Below are 18,993 nucleotides of genomic sequence, written 5' to 3' on the forward strand. Positions count from 1 at the left end.
AGCACCTGTTTATCAGCTTGGCATATCAAGATATGCCTTTTCAGATCGGCTGTGAGTCTTTGTGTTCTTAGCAGTGCTCTATAATTCCTTTGCGTCGTTCACTCCTTACTGGCATTTAGGCATTGCCTGTCTTCTGCCTCCTGTGTTGAGAAGCTCAGGGGCCTCTTGGCAGAGCCTTCCAAGGTGAAATGTGATAAGGGTGCCCTGCTCTTGCTAACTGCTGGCCTGTATGGCTTTCTGTTTTCTCAAACGTCTCGTTAAACAATGCTTATGAGAGCTGACAAAATACACTTTGTCAAGCAACTGAAGGGGAGCGTTTTTCCCGCATGGCCAAATATGGAGCTGCCCTTTAACTTTCACACAATATCAGCATAGTATTAAAACTCATCAAAACCACAGATGATCTTCTCGAACAATTGCAAACCTTTCTGAAAGAGTGTTTATTTTTTTTATTTTTGTTTATTAAAGCTCTTGACTTTTTTAGTTAAGTAGAGTTATTTAGGATTTCTTAATTTACTGCTAGATTATGAATAAGCTGTGTGTCAGAATCAGTATGGCTGTTATTTCAGCACATTGGATTCTTTCCACAAAGGTTTAATGGCTATTAATAGGGAAAAGAGGAGTCCACGAATGGATTTCTGCCATATTAACTTGTTCAGTGCCATTTGCAATTCGTAAAGGACCACTGAAACCTACTGTTAAGCTCAAGCATGCGTCTATGAAGTAGTGTTTCAAACAAAATGAGATAATGTTTAATGATTGTGTTATTAGCATAAGGTTTGTGTAAACATGAATGTTGACACATTGCTGTCAATAACTAGGCATTATTGAATGACTGCTGAGGTGAAGTCTAAATGACAGGTTCAGAATGGAACGCAGTTGAGTACCTGAGTGTTGTGTGTGCTGTTTCCCTTCAGCTCTAAGATAACCTTAGTTCATTCTGACCCCCAAATATGACACGGGCAAATCACATTTCATCCACGAATGATTCAGCAAGGTTATCGTTTTGTTCAGAAAAGGCCATGTTTTGTAATTGTGAACTGAATCTTCAAGGTCTGAATTTTGTCCTCTAGAAGGAAAGTGACAGTTTTGTCAGTCCTTGTTCATTTCATGGAGTTAATATTGATTTTGTAGTACAAAAGGTGCATTTAAAGGCACAAAAATACAGCTTGTTTGTAGACTAAATAAAAAGGGTGAGATCGTCGATGAAAGTGAATGTATCCATTTTTTATTCCATAGAGGTGAAAATACCTTTTGTAATATGATTTGTGTTAATTTGTTGTTTGCATGACAAAAATGGTGCACCATTAAAGGAATAAGAACATTTTCAAAGACCCTTTCTTCATAAACATGCAAAAGGTAAAAATATTTTATTATGAATATAATTAATAACATTACACCTGCCTGTCCAACAGCTGAATGCTGATGTACAACTTGATCTTCCTGTAGTTAACACTACTTTTCTGTCTTGCAACTGTTATGCCAGCATCTCAGTAACATCCCAGGGACAATGACTGATATAAGCAACAGGAATTTATTTTTGTCATTATATGCTGTTACATTTTGTTAAATTAAGTGCATGAATTATATGAATTAGTGCAGATGTTCTACCAGCCTATGTGATCAGAATCATTTGAGGGACTGCTGACAATCTAAATATATTTTTAGATCCTTAAAATCATTCCAAAATAAGAATATTTCACTTTGACTAATTTGCTTAGGAAAAAAGGGGATGTATCTCAACCTCAACAAACCATCATCAATATTTGGCCATGTTTCCTAGTACACCCCTGTCTTCCACTAGTCAAAATATTAGCAAAATCCAAATCTTAGGGTAGGAATCCCCCTGGATGAAGAATGACATGTTCTGATGAGGAATGTTTGAAATTTATTTTTGCTTTAGTAAATACTGTAAATGAATTACTCCAGTTTTAGAGATGGTGAGCTTGGCTCAGAGTCACCTTTTGTGTTGATGTGTGGCATTTAGTTATTATTACAGCGGTTATCTTTGAGTTGTTATTATAGCAGCTGATTTGATTTGAAAGCAACTAGCATTTAACATATTATATAGATCTTTATATTCTGCAGAAGAACGTTGCATAAAGCTGGTCAGATTTTTAAAGCTATTGACTCTCATGTTTTAAAGAAATAGGAGGCAGGTAATACGCACTGAAACGTCTGCACTGTTGATCTAAAGCTGCTTTGTGAGTTAAATTGTGAGTTACACAGTTTAACTGTGAGTGCACCCCTCACTGTACTGATTGTATTGTATGTATTGTACTATTATTATTATTATTATTATTATTATTATTATTGTATCATTCGTTACACTGTGGCTGTGTTGTCTGTGTTTAGCTGCTGTTGCACTGCAATTTCCCTCACGGGATCAATAAAGTATCTAATTTGAAAAAACTGCGGAGATGCGTGTTTTAAAGAGCACTTCAGAGAAAGCCTAGGTCACAGCTGGTACTTACACAAGATTTAAAAGGACACTTATTATTATTTGGAAAATGTTTCCAAATAAGCTAACTTGGGAATGGATTGTTAACGTATTGGACTATGACAACAGTGGTAAAGTTATAACAAGCTGAGTGAAAAAGAAGGAAGGAAGGAAAGAAAAATGGCTGTTGCTGAAAGGAAAGATAAATACATCCTATTGTTAAATACCATTTCCTGGGATAATTCTTAAATCCATTTCTACACTCCAGGCGGAGGTTTTTCTCACTGTTTTGTTGAAATAATTTTCCTGTCGGCAGGAATCCTCCAAGTTTTGTCAAGCTTGCACGCCACACTGACCCATAAATCAAAAAAATACACAAATACATATGCTCTATGAATGAAAGTCTTAGAGAAGGAAAACGTTTATTTATATTTCCAGGAAGAAGCAGAGGTTAATGCGATGAGATAAGGCGAAGAGTGTTTCTGTAATAGTCATGCTGAGGACTGCTGTTTTTTTCTGTGTGTTTCAGTGTGAGATTGAATTGCCTCATGCCTTGGAAACTCACCACTCTAACGTCTTCAGGATATGCATCTCTGAAAATTGCTTAATAAAGGAACATTGGGTGTGTTTTTTAAATGTTATTCTCTTTTTCTTGTAGAATCAGCGAGTGCCCGCAGATATGGTCTTCTTGAGGACTTCAGAAAAAAATGGTAAACATCTGCAGTTCATTAATCTAAATCTTACAAACAGGATAGCTGGGAAATTGCACCTAAAAAGATTGGGGGGTGGAAGGATTAAGGTGGGTCAGGATGTGTAAAATATCCAGAAAGTCGTTGACTCCAATACGCTGTCAATATGCTGTTTTTTTCCCCCTGTTAAAGTGCTATGGAAGTGGGGGTTGGTGGATATCACAGCAGAGTTAAGTCACCAGCTTTTCAAAGACTTTCATCTCTGCAGGCCCGGATGGGAAAAGTGCCTGAGGCCACAAACAAGTTTTAATCAGTATGCATTTGCTCTTGGAAATAAAAAACTTCATTTTTATAAAATACTTTGTGAGCTAGTGACCACAGAGGCCCAGTTACAAAAATGATATGAAAACCCCCCAAAATGCCCGATGCCTGATTTTTTTTATATGGTCAATGTATTAAAAGAGAGCATAAGTGAAGCAAATATCTTGTATACTGCAGAGAGGTGATTTTTTATTAAGATCTGAACATTGGAATGGACCGAGCCAGGCCTGTAGCATATTCTTGGTGAATGCTGCATGGCAGCTGTTTCTTGATTGTGTTTAAGGACATTCTGTGGTGTAATGAATGACATATATGTTTTGGATTTTGGAAACTAAATAAGGGTTTGCAGAGTATTCATTTATACAAGTCTCGACCTAATTTTCAAAGTTTACAGAAATGTGATAAGCAAGAGGCCAGTGGAGTCACTTTTAACCCTGAATACCTGAAATGTGATCCATCTTGACTGAAGCTTCCTGTAAAAATGAATTGTTGATCTTAGGGGAAAGGCTGCTTCATAATCCCCTTCACAGATGGAGGCCATTAGGTCATTAGGAAGAGCCTGGGGTCTTGAGTCCGGCCATTCTCCTGGACAGGAGAGCTCTAAACAGGGATGACTCAGCTGGGCAAGGAGGGTAGGCCTGTGCTGTAGCACACCTATTGCCTCTTCAAGGCCAGGTGTGCTTACCTGTAGGGATTCCTTTTGCTTTTACTAGAGGTCAGTTATTTAGAAACACTAAACAAGACGTGTATGTGGGCTGTACCACACTTTATACAGTAGTTAATTAACAGGCTCTTTTACTGTATATAGTACATTCAAAGCAGAAGTAGAACTGTTGTCATATAGAATTTACTTTTCTGCTTTCATTTAGCACCCAGTCTTCATAAAACTTGCTATGCTTATATAGACCCTAGTAGATCTCCGATGGGGAGACAGTATTATAGCTGGCTTTGATGACTCCAAGAGATTTCATCCCACGTAAAAGGGTTTCTAAGTTGATCTGTTTTCACCAGCTCCCTCACCATTGAGCAAATCAGGTTCACTGTTATGCTGTGGATATTTTCTTCAAGAGCAAAAAATGAGAATACAAGGGGAAAAGTGTCTGTGTGCAGTAGTGATTTGCTTGATGTACTTAGATGTTTAGAGTCTGTTTACATGCAGTTACAAAATAGAGGCAACAATTAAGAAAATAGGGACTACAGGTACTATTGGCCATATAAAAAGCCTTCAGACAAGTTCATATATAACAGTTCAGGAAAGAATTGCTAACACCTTATCCTTGCAGTTGTTTTACTGTCAACGTAAAAACCAGTACCATTGGTAATCTGCGCAAAGAGAGTTTGGGAATGACTGCCAGGCCCTGCTTGTGTATGTGGAGGTGAAGTGGTGCTGCTTTTCAGAACACAACAAGCCACAAGCGTTATAATGACCTTTCTAGATGATGAACAGCAATCTGAAATAAACCTAGTAATGTCACCCATGGATACAGCAAGATGATTCAACTTGGAAAGAGAGAATCCCGAATGAGAAAGGGCAACTTGGAGACAGCAGTGCCCCCTTGAGGTGATGTTGTATCTCTGCATTCCCCTGGGCATGTTCTGTGTTCATGACCGAATGTTTCACTTTGTCAGTAACTCCCTTGACGAATCACAGTTTAGGGTGTGGGTATACAAGAAGATGAATCGGAGCCCACCTCCCAGTCTTCTGTGATTCCTCAATGAACTGCCTGGGAAACATGACATTGATGCATGAGGAATTGTTTGCATTTGGAATGTGACTTATGGGGCTGTGTTACCTGAAGCTGGGTGTGTCCCCCCCCTGCGCCCTTTGTCTTTCAGGGTCCTGTTTCCTGCGGACAGACCAGTTGGATGGGGAGACGGACTGGAAGCTCCGACTGCCCGTGGCTTGCACTCAGAGGCTGCCCACTGCGGCCGTGAGTTTTCCCATCATGTTTCACTCCAGAAAGGGCAGCACTTACAGAAAGATTAGAAGTATCTTACATTTGTGTATGTGCTCTTTGGGATGGTCCTGGAGCTCTTGGCACATTGACAACCATCTTAAATTGAATGACTTGACAATGTACTTTGTCACTTATATCTTAGAGGATGTTAACTGCAAGGTTGCTATTTTTAATAACTATACTACCACAACAGTAGTAGTCCTTTTCTGGGGACTTCCCTCCACCACCACCAATGTGTAGCGCCCACTTGGATGATGCAACAGCAGCCACAGTTCACCAGTGTACTCACACATCAGCTATCAGTGGGGAGGAGAACAGACTAATGAAGACGATTCATAAATGAGGATTATTAGGAGGCCATGATTGGTCTCTGTCAATCAAAGTCAGGGGAAATGTTTGCCAGGATACCAAGGTTAACATCCCGACTCTGCCAGTTGTGAGTTGCAGGGGGACATATCTGCTGCTTTTTTTATTCGAAGTGTTTCATTTGGTTGTTTTTTATTTCTATAATCATTTGAAAGGAAATGTTGCATATGCATAAACTCTGAAAAATAAAATGCATATCCTCCATAGAGGCTACCAGTTTGCCAGTTAGTGATGGTGGTTGGAAATCCTTGTAAGGACATAATTGTTAGCTACAGGACCTGAGAACGAAACCCAGAATCAGAATGGGACATTGTAGCTAAGGTTACAAACAGAAGTGGGCAGCTTGGATATCTTTTGCAAAGGATACAAGTGTATCTTTCTCTCATGTTAATCATCAGTTAAGACATCTGCTGTTTTTTAGCATTCATTATACTTTAACTGGAATTGTACATCACTGAAAAATGTGGTAGGCTTAAACAGTGTACACAGACTCAAATTTTAATAACTGTCAAAATCGATGAAGAGAGTTTTATTTTATGTTCCTTAGTGCTTCAGGAAGCAGATGTTGGACTGTTTTTCATCATTGGGGTCCCTGTTGTTTTCTGTTATTTTCCCCAACTATGAGGCAGCAAATGTTTGGAACCTTACCAGTTTGTAAAGCTGTAGAAATCCCTACTGTTGTGAGTTTTTCTTAAAGATTCCACTGAAACACAAAAGGCGTTAGATGGGGTTATTTTCATATTATATTACATGAAAATATTGTGTTAGGTACAATTGCATATTATCTACTGTAATCATCCTGTTAATCAGTTTCTGCAACTAATAATTTTCCCTTTTTTTTGCAGGATCTTCTCCAGATCCGGTCTTTTGTTTACGCAGAGGAGCCTAACATCGACATCCACAATTTCATTGGCACCTTCACCAGAGTAAGTAATGCCTTTGTGGTGGGGTTCCCTCCCAGGGCCTCTGCTGGTGATTAATGTGCTGTGCACCCCATCAGACACCGAGAATGTGTCAGTGTGGTCGACTGGGTCTGCCAACAACAAGAGCGTGACTCAGTTTGATGTTTCGGCGTTTCGGCAGGATTGAATCAACTGGCTAGTGACGTGCCGAATTCCGCGACCAAACACTAACGTCAAAAAGGAACAAATGAGAAACAGTAACCCCCGAGCCGTTTGGCTAGTTGCTACGAATAATATTGTGCGTGTTATTGTGCTGCTTTATCATGTTCCCTCTTAATATTTCTTCTCGGTTAACCTGCCTCCAAAACACTGGTTCTATGACAGCAGTCTGGCTTCTTCACGCACGTCGGAAAACTGTTCCATTTACGCCTCGAAAGTATCACTTTAAAACCCCCCCGCCCCTCTGATGTGTTTTAATGCAGAGCTATTTTTTACCCTTTCTTCTTCCATTGGCTTTGGTAGCTAGACTGGGTCTTGCATCAGAAGGGGAACTTAAATGTCTTTACATTCCAAAACATGTCAATAAAGGACTTCCGGAAGCCCTGTGATGATGCAGAAAGTTTCCTAAAAGCATGTTTACCATTAACCTCAGGTTTTTTTATATTGGCTAATAAGCGTTGTGCATGAACCCTAGTGAGGGACATTTCGCAATATCCTCTGGTTTTGCATTTTAATGATTTACCTGCTTGTCAGGCATTTTTCTATGTAAAATAAACAAATGAATTAACATGCTGTGAACTCTGCATTGTCTTCACCTAAGAAGAGAAGTAAAATTTCTGCTCCAAAGGAAGTATGAAAAAGGAGATTACAAGGAAAACTGACATTTATGCATAGTTCGCTCACAAACGACCTGACACATGCACAAAAGTGGGTTGATAAAAAGAACACAAGTTTACGCAGGCCACGTTCTCAAATGGGCATGCAGGTTGATCAAAGACCGGGGTTAACCTGTTTTGTTAACTCTTGGCTTGCTTTCTTAGCTTTAAAAATAGTTTTCTGAGGAATAAAAAAGACAAAGCACAGGGCTTTAAAGTAAATAAATGACTTAAAATGAGAAGATTTGAACCTGCGTCACTGGCAAATGGAAATAATTCCATTGTTTTGGACAACCTGGCCTTTGCTAATTGTTTGTGCCAATGGTAGTTTCTTTTTCAAGATTCCATACTGTTGTTTTTTGCAATGCTCAATCTCTCTGTAGTGGTTCTAATTGGAGTTTTCCTTGCGCTCATCTTTACAATTGTTTGCTTTTTCTTCATAGACAACTCTCTAGTCGGGATTTATGCCTTCTAATTTAAGAGGCAGATGCAAAAAGTAAACTCTAAAGGCAGGATCCAAGGCTTTACATTCACAGTTCTTTTATATTTTCACAATTTATGTAACATGGAATGCCCGACCAACTGGAAACATCAGACATTTGTCCGAATACCCAAAACCTAGAAGAAAAAAGGTGTTCCCAAGATAAAAGAGACATATTGGTTACATATTGTGTTTTTCTGTCTTGATTTTCAACAGATTTGGCATTTAATAAGTTAAACCATTTATCACTTGTGCCCCAGTTCGACTCTCCCTGATGAGGTGAATCAGTGGTTATGCAACAATCATAGTCACTTGATGCTTACTGTCTGTTCATTTGCATTTGGTCCCTTTTTTATTGCATACAGCCACATGCTGATGTGAATCGTGTCATTTGGTTTTTAAAAAGCCTCACCATATTTTGAAGGATTAGTGGTTTTGGCTTAAGAGATACATAGGATAGTACAACATTTCAGGATCTACCCACTGACTTAACTGGGCTTTTGAATAAGCTGAATGCTTTTTTGTTCCAGGAGGATGGGGACCCACCTGTGAATGAGAGCCTGAGTATAGAGAACACCTTGTGGGCCAGCACTGTCATTGCCTCAGGTAAATCATCTTTCCATGTGCAGGCTAACACTTTGAACCTGAAATGGATGTGAATTTGTGAAAGTGTGTGATTGAGCTCATCAAGGCTCTTGGGTGATGCTCGGGTTCAGCCTTGGGTCTCAATCATACACTTAGGTCAGGCCATTAGCTGACATTGACTGGGGTTCCTCTAGTGGCAGTGCAGAGCTGGATAGTCACCTCTGGGGATGGGTGGGCTTGAATCTGCCCAGCCTCCCTTGGCTTTGTTTTTGTGCTGCAATATCTGACATTGCTGGGCGGATGCTTGTGAGCTTACCGTGGCATCGGTGCAATGGACTTCTCCTGCAGGTGGCACTAACTCTCCTGTAAGGCACAGCTGAGCTCCTACTGTGCCATGTTCTGAAAGGGCTCTGACAGAGGGACGTGTTAGAGCCTTTCAGCCTCCCTGTGTGGCCCAGGCGTAGTCGTAAAGCTGAAGACACGCTGGCAACCTCAAATGAGAGGTTTAAACGTTAGCAAAATAATTGCCGATTCCAAATTCATTTTTAGAATTGATTGGCTTTACTGATCACTTCCATCACGTTTGTCCCTGTAAAATTAAGCCAGTCTCAGGATTGAATACAAGTTCACATGCCCAGTGTGTAGAATATGCGATGGGCCTTTGAATGTGCTCTGTAGATTATTTTAGGGATACAACTAGTGGAAGGTTGGCAGAAAGGAGAAGGTCTAAAGAGCTGATATTATTACTTTCATTCTCAGAAGATACTAACCTCTATGTGTTTTTCTAGGCCAGTGTATCTGAAGCTTTCATCTGTTTAATTTCTCACTTTTGATATTGCAGTGGAGCCCCTGCTGTCAGACGTAGGCAATCTTTTAAAACTGTTTACCCTTGTTTTTTTGTTTTCTCTTGAAATCTTCCACAGATGTTGGCTTTTCTTCCATTGGCAGTACATTAATGGTGTGGCGTTAGATTTTCCATTTTCCATTAAAAAATACTTTCTAGCTCTTTTGAAGAGAGACTGCTGGTAAGCCACGTAGACGTGGTTGTAATATGGGCAACACATGTGCTGCCCAAGATGATTCTGTCTTCATAATGGAACACTGTATGGCAGAGAGATGTGATAATATTAGACCAGCTACAGAGCTGCAGTTTCCATTGTCTTTAATTTTGGCTCTTTTAGGCACTGTTGTGGGAGTTGTGATATACACCGGTAAAGAACTGCGCAGTGTGATGAACACTTCAAACCCAAGGCACAAGGTACTGTATGTTTCTGTGCTTTACATCCTGGCCTGCTAAAAAGAACGCGCTTCCTGCCTTGCAAGAGGAGACTGAGCTCTATGATCAATACATTACTAGCTGAACCCCGGGTCATGGCGCTAGCAGACTGCGACTGTAGTGCCTCAAGTGGTGGTGCCCTATTCACTGAGCTCCACAAGAGTGGGACTAGCTAATTTTACTGAGAGAGAGGTGCACAAAACCCTACTTCTATTGTCAGGCACTGTGGAGCCCAAATGACATGAACCCAGCAAGTTGGAGTGTCATTTGCTCATGCCCATGTGTCTTCTTCTTTGACCATTACCAGAGCTGTCGCTTGAGTGCTGTAGGCTTATTATGAAAACGAAAGAATCTCCTGCATTTGCACCCTTTAATATTGTCTAGGAAATGCCATCTTCTGGTGAGTGACTGTGGTCTTATTAAAGAACTTTTTGCAGTTTTGTACTCAGGCTGGTCAAAATATTAGAATCCCCTACCATAATGTGGAGCAAAAGCAGCTTTAAAAAGACGTGGCAAGTATTTCTTTTCCACAAGGCTTTAAAATATTTGCAGCTCAGTTCACACTTATTCTTCGAACAGGAGTGCCTGCAATTGACAGTGTGATGAGAGTAATAGAATTCTGCCTGCTCCACCAGTTTTTAATATATTGAAATCTGGTGTTTGCTCTGGAAGTTTGTTTCATGCACCTTAAGCTGGTCATGCATTGTCAGCCAGTTTTGGCTACAGAATCTTAGTATTTTCTAAAATGAGTGGATTGTGTTAAAAGTGCAGTAAGGACAGCTGACAGTGGGATATGATCGTCTACACCCCATCCATGAATGATTAACATTTGTATAAAAGGTACATACTGTCATTTATAGTTAAAAAGTAACTGTGAGGAGATTCTGAGATAAATCTTGACTTTGACTTAAGCACTGCACAGTTTATTCTTCTGGGCACAGACATCATCAAAGTGTGGTTTTCTGTTTGCTTTGTTTGGTCAGGTGGGCCTGTTTGACCTGGAAGTGAACTGCCTGACTAAGATCCTGTTTGGGGCGCTGGTTGTCGTCTCCCTGGTCATGGTGGCTCTGCAGCATTTCGCAGGCCGCTGGTACCTCCAGATCTTTCGCTTCCTTCTGCTCTTCTCGAATATCGTTCCCATCAGGTGAGCCGTACCTTCCTTATTCCTCCTCGGTGGCAGACACTTTGAGCATCCTTTCTTGAAGGCCACAAGGTTGCTCTGATCTTCAGTTTCCCCAAAACTCAAAAGTAAGCTGTTATCCTCATGAACAGGTGATTCTGTTTAGGACTGTGAAACTGTTTGAGAAGAGACCAGGCTTCAAGGTATAACTCTGCAGTGGATCCATGATGCATTTGGTTCAAGTCCATAGTACAGACAAAACTATCATATTCTTGTGCAAAGCATATAGTGTATAAGTAATTGTGAAAGCTTTCCCTTTAATGCTATAGAAATCTGGTTAAGTTCTAGGGCTTGCTGCAAAAAGCATCTTAAATATTAATCGCCTTAGCATTAAATGTAGAAACATTTTCTCTTAATTTGATCTTAAGTGTGTTGAGATGATTTGTGACATCTTCAAACTGGAGGGACATTAAAGAATGAAAAAGGGTGAATTTGTTGTATGCTTTTTATGCACCTGAGCACTGGCCCCAAGAGCTACTTACGTTTGACATAGTTTCTGTTTAAAGAGGAACAATATCTGCAAAGCTAAACCAAGTCACTCAAATTCTGCATATGCTGCATCTGCTTCCACCTGCTGTTTGCTTTAACATTCCTCAAAGTCGAAGGCCATTCTTCCTGTGAGATCCATTGAAAAGAGCTGCATTAACTCAGACTTGGCTGCAACGTATTGCTGTATGATTAAATCTCACATCACTTGCATTACAAATTTCAGTGCTCCAGGAGGTGATTACACTTTTTAGAGTTCAGATAGTCCACAATAGCAGCCGTCTTTTGCTTAGCATTTACCTAGTTTTTGCATATTGCTCCAGTTTTTGTTTTTATACATCTTTATTGAAAATCACATGTATATATCTAGTTTGATTGCCATGTGTATGCACAGCCGTATAGAAAACACGGAAGGCAGGGAAATATGGAGAGAAATAATGTACGCCATCCTAAATCCTCATGGATTGTGTTTTAATTGTGGGAGTTACCTTGGCAAAAGCACTGGTAAACATGGATTGCATGCTTGTGAATCGTGCCTGCGGTGAACTTTCAGTCAACCTGCACAAACTGGCTTCCTGAGATGATACCTTCCGTGTGGCTTCCACCTCTTACATCCTATCTCTGTGCTCTTCACTCAAAACTTCTCTAGCCCCAAGTAAACTCAACCGCCACTTTGCATTGAGCACTCTGCATTCAGCTCTGGACAAACTATTACAAAGGTTTGGTAGTTTCTACCTCAGTTATCAATCACAGACCAGAAGAAACATTTTTCAATAGCAGGATGGGAGGATGAGGTTGTTTCAACTGGTGTCACCCACTAACACTAACAGTCTGACCCATTATCTCTGGCTTTTCAAAGATGTGGGTAGGGATGACTTTCTAATATTTAAATCCAACAGCAGCTGTCTTTCCATTGTTTTTGTTATTTCCGATTTCTTTATCATTACAGTAGAAGTAAAACGACTTAGACGTTATCGCCCACCTTCAAGTGCTGCACAGGAAACCGTTTTGTTTTGCTTGTTCTTGAAAAGAAATCCGGAAGAGAAAGAGTGTGATGAAGTGTTTTTAACAATTTTGATTTGCGTTGAGTTGTCCCCAGCCACACCAGGGGTTTCTGGGTTTATTTGTCTGCAGGTTTTCTTGGTCTCTTCAAAGCTGCAGGTGCTTTTAAAAGCTGCAGAGGCTGTTAAATTGGTCCCATTAAGCCATTAATGGGATGTTTTAGTTTGAAATTGGCCTTCCAGGATTGGCGTTGCCTGCTCCTGATCTAACTCATTGTCAGGTCCATACTTAGAGTAAAGAAACAGACTGGCCTTATTCCTAGGTAATCTTTGCCATGATCGCCTTGGAGCTCATATTGCCCCAACTCTTTCTCTCTTCCCAGTTTGCGTGTTAACCTCGACATGGGGAAGATGGTGTTCAGCTGGATGATCCGCCGGGACTCCAAGATTCCGGGAACCGTAGTCCGAGCCAGTACAATTCCAGAACAGCTGGGCAGAATCTCATACCTCCTCACTGACAAGACAGGTGGGGCTTAGAACCATGTCAACTAGTGAAGATTTCCTCAAGCCTATCATTGGTGGCATCGAGCAGGGTTTGTCATGTCTAAACATGTGTGTTATATAATATTTCCTATATCAACTTATGATGGATTGTTATATTTAGACAAACACCTACACCATCTGAGAAAGGTTACTTAATGACATCCATAATCTGCATTCTGCCCCTTCAAAAGGGACATGTTTTCACTATTAACAAACAGTTTTATACCTACCTGACTGTAGTCTTAAAAATACAGTGGCTCAAGTAAGGATTGGTTTTAATGTTTTAATATGGTTTTGATTCTCAGCTGTCCAGGTTAATGCTATGTATCGTTGCGCTCATGTATTTCTTTAAAATTGCAGCTTAAAATATTAGGTTCTTTTTTAATTTCCTTTTGTGGTTTGACCTGAATATTTGCCTCAATGTGTTCATTATTTTATGGAAGGATAGGTGAAAGAGTGCAGTTTTTGGAGGTGAAAGCTCTGTACAGGCCCGGGTTAGAGAATGCATTGTGCCAGACCCTGAACTTTCCAGACATTTGCACACATTCTGGCATTTTGATTAAACCCCAAAGCTTGCCTTTCAAATCCCTTGCATCCTGGGATATATCTACAGGTAGAGAGGATATAAGCAGAAGGACACCCCCACTCCCTCCTTCTGGCAAATTGATAATACATTTGTAGCAGTTGTGCACCAGGGACAAGCATAGTATGTGTAATATTTAGTTTGGTGTCTTAGAATTGACAGTAATAGAGGCTGTGATAAGGCACACCAAGAAAGAAGGTAGTTGCACTCTCTCACCACTGGAGGCATCCTAGTAGGTTTTAACTACAATTTGGATTGGGATATTGTGTTTGTGTTAAGTTTTCCAACAAAACTTAATTTTATCTTGGGGATTGGCTGGCGACCTTTTACTGAAGGAATTAACTTAAAGTGATATAACCCAAGTGCATTTTAAAGCTGTTTAATATTTTATTCAGCAAGAACACCCTGCATTATTTGAAGTGATTTAAAAAAACTAAAGATTTGACACTGTCTATCCTCCTTTGGAATAACTTGCTATTTTTTTAGAATTACATGTTCTTTTATAACTAAGAGCAAATATTGTTTTTCAGTGCGCTGTCTGTCTTGCCTAAATCAGTTCTGAACAATTCCTTATCTGAGACCACAGTGACATAAGTGCTAACTTACCTCAGAACTGTTTGCAGTGGAAACACCAGAATGCGATTGAAAAGATCTCCCACGCAGGCTTTTATTTAGAATTTCAGCCCACAAACTTTCTAGAAACATTAGTCTAGTCATTAAAAAGGGCAAAATAGGTCAAAACACTTCTTTTTTATGAATATGTTCATCTCCTTACTAGAGACTAGTGAAATCTGAAATTATTAATGCTAGATACAAATGCTGTGGATATATTAGATAAACTTGGAAATTGATATGAGCTCTGTCTGTTAACCCTATTTTCAATTTTTTTTTTATGTTAATGTATATCAGACTCCAGATTTTTGGGAGGGGGTTTCGGAAGGCTGCAGAAAAACAGTTCTTTACTTAAGCGATCCAATAAATATGCTGTCGAACTTGTGGCTGTTTCCTGGCATTCTGATAAAGGAGACAGGCTGACTTGTCTTTGAAGTCGCTAATCTTGGAGCACTTTAGCCCACTAGTGATCCCCTAAGGTTAGACTGTAGGAAGAGCCTGTTTAAAGCTATGAAGACGATTTATAACTTGTTATTACGGCCATTCAGGGTTTTAAAACAAAACGGAAAATAAGTAAGTTCGGGGATTATCTGCGCTACCGGGGTTACTAAGTAGCACTGCTTTTTTAACTGGCTCCCTGTGGTTGCCAGGACAGTGGGGTACACTCATGAGACCTTCCGGTTTGGGCTTTGAGAGTGGAGATTTGGACACAGGCTGGCGTCGGGATTATGAATCAAGCAGCACATGTTGTTTGGCTGTCATAAAGCTACTCATTTCACTAGTGTTTGTTCTGGTAATCTGTAATAAAGATCTTCTTGCCTTTTTCTCTGCCAGTGTTTTTCCTCATGTAGCTTATAGAATATGTGATATTTTGATAGTAAAAAAGATACAAAAACAAAATGATGGTTTGATAGTTTTGACGCCAGAATATTTTTTTTCTAAGGTGATGTTTTTTATCAAATGGTTGGTGTTTGTAATGGTAATAAATAATATAGAGGTCCTTGCCTCACTGCCAGTGTTTTGTATGATTGCCATAGCTTCTGGAATATTTAAATGATTTTACTAGTAAAAAAGATACAGAAACAAGGTGATATTTTTCTCATTTGAGGCTGGTGATGGAACAGATTTTAAAATGGTTTGTTTCCTGTTTGGTGTAGCACCTTATTTTGCTGTACAGTTTACTGTAGTCTGTATCCTGTGTGCTGAATTTACTCACGCTTAATTAGAATTTCATTTGACCTTTTCTGTTCATTTCCTGATTAAAATCTTAACTTCACTGTACATAACATTGTCCAAGCGAGAGTGTAAATAACATTTATTTTCCTAAGCTTAGTATATGTTAGTATAAATAACATTTATTTTCCTAAGCTTAGTATATGTTAGTAGTGTTTTGAAATGACAATACCAAGGTTTAAGAAATTAATTGCTACTCACAGTCCTGATAATAACGGGACTGGTGGATTCTGACTGGTTGGAGTTCCTCTCACTGTAAGGTAAATTCACCAAGGTTTTACACCAACACCTTTGAAGTTACCAGTGTAAAAAAAGCCTTAAAAACCAAAGTAGCATAATGAGGTATTTCTTAATTGAGCCTGATGAGAGGTATTTTTTTCCCCTAAAAAGAGTCTCATTTATGAAGCACAGTGTTTATTATCACACTTTAGTTTAGATTTTTATTTGATGAATAGTGGAGTGTTGGAAGACAGTGTGGGACAAAAATAATTTTAAAATATGGTACTTTAGGCTATTCCCAAATTTGTAATTTGTGACAAAGCAAAGGTGGTGTGTGTACAATTTATAACAGGTTTTGTCAATCAGTATCTCTAAGTAGATGCAGAAGGAATGTGTTTTTTCTTTTTTCTTCCACTAAGCGTAAACATAAAAAGTGATAGCTTTGAAGATTTGTTCAGGTTTAATTTTTGCACAGTGCTGCGAGTTTGCAGCTCCCAGAGGCTTTGAGATGTGTGCCATACTGGGAGACAAGCTAGTTAATGCATCTTTAAATCAAAAAGATTTTTGAAGGGTCTCCTCATGTCTTATTTACTGCCCATCTACACAGGCCTCGCCATCCCACTCTGGGATTTTTTTGCCCTTAGAATGATAGGGTAGCACTGTATTCAGAGTTCATGACCTCTCTCAATTTTGTTTGAAAAAAGCAAAAGAATGTGTCTTGGTTCGAATGAAAAATGTTTGAGGGTTAAGTCTCTCCCTGATGTGCCTGTATTGGATCAATTTTGTTGTCCTAAGTGCTTCAGAAGTTGGTCATTTTACAGCACCAGTGCTTTTAACCAAGTGTTAGGAAGTGGGTTTAAGGGTTGGGATTGAGGAAATATGAAATGGAGCATGAGGCAAGTGCTGTTGAGTCTTTTATGCTTAACTGTCATTAAATCAGTGTTGCTGCTGCTTAATAGTTGAGACCTATAACTTACCTTCACCTTCCATCCACAATAATATCTACATCCTTTACTCCTCTTAATAAACTCCATTAGATCTCTTTGCTCATTTCCCTCAAATTTAAAGCTCCCATTTCATTCTTTTAAGTATATAGTTAAATATAATGACTACAGAAAAGAGTCCACTTGGGATCTTGGCAATAATTGGACTCCTGGTGGGTAACTACTCCATGCACCTCTTAAATTCCTATATTTGAAATATTAGCATCAGCACTAACTTAGACGAGGCTCTTCGCTGTCTTCAGTATATTTGTTCGTGACTCTTCAGAGTTTATTGAACCTTATAGATATCTGAAAAGGGGCAGCTGTACGTACTGGCACACCATGTTTCAACTAAGTTACATTATTGCCTTTACACTGCTTTGTTACAACAATTTAACAACGGTCCATAAGCACAAAAGAGGCTTCGCTGCCACAAAAGAATATTTATTACACTGAATAAATAAAGAGAAAATTATTCGTTAGTCATGTGCTCTTTGTCAAAGCACTGTGACTCACCTACAAAATGTGATCTTTTTACCAAGACAAAGTCACACGTGTTGTGTTTTCCTTTCCAAAGTTTTGCAAAAAATTTCTTCTAGCTTTCAAGCTCATTTGTCTTTTCTCTCCACCTCTTCCTAATATCCAGGGACTCTGACCCAGAATGAAATGGTGTTCAGGCGTCTGCACCTCGGCACCGTGGCCTATGGCATGGACTCCATGGATGAGGTGCAGAGTCACGTTTTTAGTGCCTACACACAGGTATGAATAGGCCGTCAGCTCTTGCCTGAACAATGTCAAATGTAATGGAGCCTCACCTTGAAATTGTTAACCCTCACAAACTGTGAAACAGTGCAGTTCTCACAAGGTAAATATGATCCGTATGCGCTGGCTGGGCTAGGGCTAACTCGCCAGTAAGATTTTCTTTTTTGCTTGTCAGCCCTGATTAGCGTGTGGCGTGATGCCGCAGTTGTGTTCTCTCTGTCAAGCATGTTCATTTGGGTTTGACAAATCTCTGTTCTAAAGCTAATAGGAGTTATTCACCTTTGGTTTTGTCAACCAAAAATGGACTAAAAAATGAAGACGGAAAAAGAAACACTTTTTAAGGAATGAAACAACACAACTTGCCTGGACAAGCAGTCAGGCCAGCGCTGTAAAAACTGGAAAGCCATTGTTGTAAAACCAATTAGCCCCTAATTATTCTTTCGGTGAATGCCCCCTTGACCCTGACTCACAACTTTGGTCCCCTTGACATCAAAGGTTAGTGGAGCAGGAAACAAGATTACCCCGCAGCCCGCCTCTGACGAAGTTAATTTAGTAATTGCACAATTAACCCTGGAAATGTACTCCTAAAAATAGCAAGCCGAAAAAGCAAAAGAGGTTTTTTGTTCATATTTTTATACATCTGTTTGCGTTCATCTCTCCATTGATGTTTTACATGAATAGAAGGCTGGGAAATGCCGAATTAGTTCAAGATTGTTTGACATTGATTAAAAAGTTATATTGATGTTAGTTAGGAAATAAGCATCACAGGGGTTTAATTCCTTACAGAATTCAGATTTCACAATCTGTTTGCATTATTAATTTTGGCAGAACAGGAGAGATGTTGATATACTGCAGAGAATCTGGGGAAAAGCAACCATTTAGGGTGGAATGAATATACTGCTAACAACCAGTCAAAGCTCCTGGGCCTGCTCTTCTCACTTTCCCATGGATTTAAGAACTCTGTGACATTAACAGTTATGATTTAATAATGCACAGTATCTTCAAGCCCTATCTTAAATCAAGGACTTAATTACAGGCTTATGGAATGACATTCCAGTATGAAATATGGGCTGAATCAGGTGTAAAACTGGTTAATAGATTAATGGAAACTATTTTCTATTAGGAAAAATAGTTATTTACAGGGCATTCATCTGTAATTGTCTAAAGATTAAATTCGCATGTACACTATCCTTAAGCATCAACATGTGAAACACTATTTCAAAAACAATGAACAGGTTCTCATTTAATCTCATTCTACACACTTCTGCCTTTAAGTCCTCAGTAATGCTAGATTCATTATGGAATACCGGATCTTTCAGACATCTCCACAGGTGAAAGTCCCACAGATTCAGTTCACGTAACTTACATGACCAAACAAATCTTTGACCCAGTCAGTCGTGCGGGAAGACGGTTGGTTCGTAATGAGTTTAGAATTATGCAAACCTTTATTTGCACATTCATAAAAGAATTCCTCATCTGCTGAGGTGTTTTTTTTTTC

At 39.4% G+C, this 18,993-nt stretch overlaps 1 protein-coding gene across 1 annotated transcript in view; it reads left to right on the forward strand.

The window, feature by feature from the left end:
- The window catches only part of LOC102698507 (probable phospholipid-transporting ATPase IIA), an 82,970-nt gene that overhangs the window by 20,133 nt on the left and 43,844 nt on the right, over positions 1 to 18,993 (forward strand). Inside the window, exons 6-13 of the mRNA XM_006639421.3 lie at positions 3,099 to 3,150; positions 5,287 to 5,381; positions 6,620 to 6,700; positions 8,563 to 8,638; positions 9,799 to 9,875; positions 10,877 to 11,037; positions 12,944 to 13,086; positions 17,380 to 17,492. Coding sequence (XP_006639484.2) covers positions 3,099 to 3,150; positions 5,287 to 5,381; positions 6,620 to 6,700; positions 8,563 to 8,638; positions 9,799 to 9,875; positions 10,877 to 11,037; positions 12,944 to 13,086; positions 17,380 to 17,492 — 798 coding nt within the window. The remainder of the gene's footprint in view (positions 1 to 3,098; positions 3,151 to 5,286; positions 5,382 to 6,619; positions 6,701 to 8,562; positions 8,639 to 9,798; positions 9,876 to 10,876; positions 11,038 to 12,943; positions 13,087 to 17,379; positions 17,493 to 18,993) is intronic.

The sequence above is a fragment of the Lepisosteus oculatus genome, chromosome 16, assembly GCF_040954835.1.
Source record: "Lepisosteus oculatus isolate fLepOcu1 chromosome 16, fLepOcu1.hap2, whole genome shotgun sequence".
NCBI lineage: Eukaryota > Metazoa > Chordata > Actinopteri > Semionotiformes > Lepisosteidae > Lepisosteus > Lepisosteus oculatus.